The sequence below is a fragment of the Salminus brasiliensis genome, chromosome 15 (genome assembly GCF_030463535.1).
Source record: "Salminus brasiliensis chromosome 15, fSalBra1.hap2, whole genome shotgun sequence".
Taxonomy (NCBI): Eukaryota; Metazoa; Chordata; class Actinopteri; order Characiformes; family Bryconidae; genus Salminus; species Salminus brasiliensis.
The window spans coordinates 27,188,769-27,194,768 of NC_132892.1; the positions used below are offsets into that span (position 1 = coordinate 27,188,769).

General features: G+C 34.5%; 1 protein-coding gene across 1 annotated transcript in view; it reads right to left on the reverse strand.

Annotated features, from left to right (window-relative positions):
• pibf1 (progesterone immunomodulatory binding factor 1) overlaps window positions 1-6,000 on the reverse strand; it is a 45,312-nt gene that overhangs the window by 34,234 nt on the left and 5,078 nt on the right. The window contains exons 5-9 of the mRNA XM_072657653.1: window positions 5,096-5,215; window positions 3,133-3,266; window positions 2,434-2,542; window positions 1,713-1,894; window positions 509-634 (exon numbers count right to left, since the gene is read on the reverse strand). Coding sequence (XP_072513754.1) covers window positions 509-634; window positions 1,713-1,894; window positions 2,434-2,542; window positions 3,133-3,266; window positions 5,096-5,215 — 671 coding nt within the window. The remainder of the gene's footprint in view (window positions 1-508; window positions 635-1,712; window positions 1,895-2,433; window positions 2,543-3,132; window positions 3,267-5,095; window positions 5,216-6,000) is intronic.

Genomic DNA, 6,000 nt, shown 5'->3' on the forward strand with positions numbered 1-6,000 from the left:
TGGAAGGTATTTTTGCTGAACTGTAACAGTGATGACAAACGATCACACAAAATAAGCAACCACATTGGATTTGGGATTAATATATACAGATTATAATAAAAGTTCTATAAAATTTACATTTATTTTAATAAAACGAAAACAATGAAACTGCAGCATAACAACTGTATCACTGCCAAATTAATACCTGTGGTGACCATTTTTTGTGACCACTTCAAACCCCATCTAAACTACATTACAAATCTACATGTTTAATTATTTGCTTTATGCTACTTCAGAACTAAATTGACTACAAATGACTAAACTATAACCCTAATTAATCTACAATAAAGGAATGTTAAGCCCCCCCTCCCCAGTCAACCCCTGTGATGAGTGCATTCTTTGAGGCCAAAGCACTTTAAACTGCTTCATCATTGTTTCCACTCATCAGTTCACTGTCTTTCTGTCTCCTCCCATTGCTAGGTCAAAAGTCAAAGCATCCCTTCAGACCACTGCTTCAAAATAAACACACCTGTTCTCTCTCTCGTACATCTCCTTGGAAGCACGCTGCAGGCTCTCGATCTCATGGCTGGTCTTCATGCGAATGTGCTCTAACTCATCCCTCAGTTTGTTCTCGTACTCTGTCTTATAGTGATCCCTGGTGGAGAATCATGTAATGGCTTTAGACAAGGATGATGTTGAACACACAACAGCAAGACTGGCCAAGCACAGACTTACAAAGACACAATCAAGGACAGTTTAGCACTCTACTTGTCCTACTGAACCTGATTCAAGTAAACTGCTTTTTTTTTTTTATTCCTTTCATGTTCATTTAATTTCTTAATGTCAAGTATTAGTAGTTATGGCTATAAATCTATAACAATACAATTGAGGGCTAAATTTAGTGACTGCTTCTAATAAAAGCTCATTACATGCTTTGAATCGGAGGTTAACATTAAATTCAATTTCCAATATTCTTAATAGTTAAATGATTCTACAGAGACTTAAAAAATACACACTACACTTTTGGCTGTGGCTCAAATGAATAAAGGACCTCAAATTATATTTTAGAGTAAGATACACAATCTATCCAAAACAAAAACCACAATTAAAAGAAGTTGAGATAAACTTTCATAATCCATAAATTGTACATAGTACGTACATTCTTTAATAAAAGAAAATCTGATTATTTAGCCTTCTAGCAAAAACAATCTAAAATCCTAATGCACATAATTAATATAGAAAAATAATCCTACAATTAAACCAAATAATATATCAAGAATTTCAGGGCAAAACATCATTATTACCCTCTCTGCAAAACTGTTCTAAAATCAAAATCCATCAAACTGATATACAATTTCAGTAAATTAAAATCTAATTATTTTGATCTCTAGCAAAAAATAAAATGTAAACTTGCTTTGACCTCTAACAAAATAATCCTAATAATCCTGTGATTACAATCCATTGAATTTATACATAATTTTGGGGATGGGTCCTGATATTTTAGCCTCTAGCAAAATAATTCTTAAATCATAATCAATCAAATTCATATAAGTGTCAAAAAATTAAAATCTTTCTTGCCTATAGCCCTACAACCCATAGAATGTATATAGCATTTACAACAAAAGGCAAAAAGAGAGTCAGTATCTTAAAAGTTCTAATAAAAAAATCTAAACAGCTGTTTCTGTTTACTGTTTAACATTGACCATGTTTCATCCAGTCCTTCAGTAACAGACCTGGAAGCCACATATTTGTCATACGCCTCTTCTCTGGCCTTCTTGGTGTCTTCTAGCTGGGTCTGTAGTCTCTCCAAGCGGTCCTCCTCATGGGCACAGCGCACATTCAGCTCCATGTTCTGCCTGTTCAGATAGTCCTTATCTTTCTGCAGTAGTGTAACTGACTGCTGCAGAGTGGCCATCTGCAAGGGAGAAAGAGAGAGAATCTTTCATCAGCAACAGAAAATATATTCGAAGGGTGAAAAGTACAGTTATACTTTGTTGTGCACAAGTTACTTAATATTATTAAATTATATATTAAGTATGAATGGTAACATATTTAGACCAGCACAAATACGATAATAAATGTGGTTGCAAAGTACCACATGTGAACATTATAATCTTCCTGTGTACAATTACCTGCCATCTTGAATATTAGGTACATTTTAACTAATCATAAATTATATGACTGTGCAAAGGCAATAGCAATAAATAAAGAAAGGAAGAAAGGAAGAAAAAAAAGAAAGAAATAATATATACATACATCAGTGTTTTTGATCAAGGTCTTAAACATCAATTATTGATTCAAGCAAGTACGTATTACCAAAACCCTTTTTTTAAGTAAATAAAAAAAAATCGAATAAAAATACATTTTAAAAAAGCATCAGAAATATAAAATTTGTTGAAATATGATGTTTGTCTATAACAGCAACAAAGTATCAGTTTGTATTATTGTTGTTACCTCTTTACTGAGGTCATTCCTCTCTTTTGTCATGGCGGTCTGCGTCAGGTCCATCATCTCCACCTTTTTCCTCAGCTCTCTCACCTCCGTTTCATAGCCGTCTCTCTCTCTGAGGCAAATGTGAGCATACACAGTGTAACCATCACTGAGCACTGACAAACACTGATCACCCATACACAGAACCAATGTGTTTACAGTTTAGCCTTGCCCATTCATAACGGAGTTCTAAGAGGTGGCTCACTGTGCTTTTTGGAGGAATTATTACTGAGCCATAAAACAGCATAAAAACACAAGAAAGAAATGTATAATAGTACTGTACTACACTGTAAAGATCTTAAAATTCTCAAAATAGCCATTTTATTTACTATAAATAAACAAATCAACAAACACAATGTTTTATATGTACCATTTGATAATGTTGGAAGTTTCAGAACAGTTTTTTGACTTGTTTTACTCTCATACAGCAATATTTTAGGTAACAAGCACTGCATTCAAAACCATTTAATGTTACATCTTTCTGAGACTTAAATATAAGAGGCATTAAATGCTTTAGATGTCTGGTTACCCTCACCATCACTTTGAAAAACTGTCTGGACAACAGATCAAATAATTCTGAATGACTGTTTATATTTTAACTATTAAATTATGCAGGACAGTGTAATTCTACTTTAACCAGAATACACAGAACCAGGCCCTCACCGTTTCACTTTATCATAGTTCTGCCGTTTGTAGTCGCCCTCCTGAATAAGCTGCTTGGTGTCAGCTAATTCCAGAGTCACTCTCTGGCAGCGAATTTCCAGTTCTGAGCGAGCCCTTCTCTCCTCCTCATAGCTCTGAAAAATGAAGGAATAAGTGTCAATAAAAATACCAAGGAATACATTTTAATAGAAAGGGAACATATAAACTGCTCTGAGGTTCAGAAATCCTAGTATCACTAAAGGGGCACAGTCATCTTAGCTCTTAGCTACAGTGATCAAAGTGATTCACACACCACGAAGTTCTTACATACCCCTCTTAATGTCCCACATTTTTTCACCTTACAACCACAAACGTAAACGTATTTTATTGAGATTTTAAGTAATAGACCAAAAAAAAGTAATAATTGTTAAGTGGAATGAAAATGTAATCAAATAAAAATCTGAAAAGTGTGACATGTAGCCCCCTTTACTAAGATACCCCTAAATAAAATCCTGTGCAATTGCTTTCAGAAGTTACATAATTAGTTAATTGAGTCAATCTGTGTGTAAAGAAGTCTAAGTGTATGTATGTATATATATATATATATATATATATATATATATATATATATATATATATATATATATATATATATATATATATATATATATATATATACACACACCTGTTCTGTGAAGGCCTTTGTGAAGGTGGTTTGTAAGAGAACTCACCAGACAGGTCAGAGATAAACTTGTGGAGAAGTTTAAAGCAAGGATAGGTTATAAAAACATATCCCAAGCAATGAGCATCCCAATAAGCACTGTTCAATTCATCAATCCAAGTATTCCAAAACTGGTATTCTACAAAGAGCACTGGTCAGAGAAAAAGCCAAGAGGCCCATGGTCACTCTGGAGGAGTTGCAGAAATCCACAGCTCAGGTGGGAGAATCTGTCTACAGGACAAGTATAAGCCGTGCCACAAATCTGGCCTTTAAGGACAAGTGGCAAGACGATCGCCACGGTTATGGCACAGACATAAGTGCTGTTTGCAGTTTACCACAAGCCATGTAGGAGACACGGCAAACATGTGGAAGAAGGTGCTGTGGTCAGTTGAGAACAAAGTTGAACTTTTTGGCCTAAATACAAAGCGCTATGTGTGGCGGAAAAGTAACACTGCTCGTCAGCCTGAACACACCACCCCACTGTGAAATATGGTGTTGGTAGCATCATGCGGTAGGGATGCTTTTATTTAGCAGGAACAGGGAAGCTGGTCAGAGTAGATGGGAAGAAGGATGGAGCTAAATACAGGGCAATCCTGGAAGAAAACCTGTTGGGAAGGAGATGCACCTTCCAGCAGAACCTAAACATACTGCCAAAGGTACAGTGTGTAATGGTTTAGATAAAAATTCATATATAAAATATTCATGGGTTAGAATGGCCCAGCCCCTCAATGGGATTTAAGTCCTGACCTAAATCCCATTGAGCATCTGTGGCAAAACATGAAAATTGCTGTTCACTGATGCTCTCCATCCAACCCGGCTGAGCTTGATCTATTTTGCAAAGAAGAATGGCTAAAAATGCCATGAATGAATACTTTTGCATGTCACACTTTCATTGTCATCATTTTCATTCCACTTCACAATTATGTGCTGGTCCATCACTTAAAATCTCAATAAAATACAAATACAAGTTTGTGGTTGTATGGTGACCAAATGTGAAAAAGTTAAAGTTAAGAAAAGCTAAAAATGAGCTGGTTGTATTGGTTCCTAACAACAATAATTTACACAAATGTAGGTTTTGACTCACTTCCAGAAAGCTACAGAAAAAGGAAATAATGTGATTCTAAACCTAAAAATCAATACCATGTGTGTTTTATCCATAAACAAAATTAGACAATTCATCGTTATTAGAATTTGGTTAATTTGGTCAATTTTGTTTTCCCAATTTGAATTCCCTCAGAAAAAAGGAATGCCAGTCTTCTCTACCTCCATGAGGGATTTGATCTGGCTACGATGGGTATCCAGGTCATCACTCAATATGTTCTTCTTCACCTGCAGCTCTGCCAGCTGAGTCCTGAGAGGAGTCACCACCTCGTAGAAGCGCACCTAAGCCAACAGAGCACAAGATCAGGCAGACTTCATAGACCAGATTAACTTCAAAAGCCATCTGATAGGATTTTGGATCCTAAATTGGATTGCCTCATGAAATCCATCTGTCACTGAACATTTTCAGTCCATTTAGCAGGAATTCATAATCACACTCACACATTTAATTTCCATTTGTGTGTAATACTGTAAAAAAAATAAAATATGACTGGTGTATATATACAGAAATTTGTTTTACTAGAATATTATAACCATAATAAAACAAAAACATTTGGCTTCAACAAACAAGAGAAAATAAGTCACAAGACTAAAATGGCATTTGTGAAAATGTACTAAGAGTGTAAAAATGCATTGACCTATTTATTTTTATAATATTTAAGTGTGCTCTCATTTTTCTTCTCAAGTTTTTAGTACTTTTTAAAGGTAACAGCAGTAGATTTTGCAGTGATATACCAATTATGTAACTGTATAATAATTAACAAATGCTTGTTGGCTCCATTTACCATGATTTAAGCTTTTTAGTTAATAACCTGACTCCTATTATGATATATATCTGAATATCAGAGGGGAGAAAATATTTAATAGACAGTAGGCAAAAAAAAATCTCCTATAAAATTTTAAATATACAGAATTTACTTAATATAAAAAAGACTATTAGAATAATATTATCTACTATGTGAACATCACAAGATGTGCAAAAACTCTTGAGTCTGCAGAACCATGTCCCTGATGTTTTTATTTAATGCAACTTTATGACTTTTAGTGAAATTTGGTATTTTCTAATG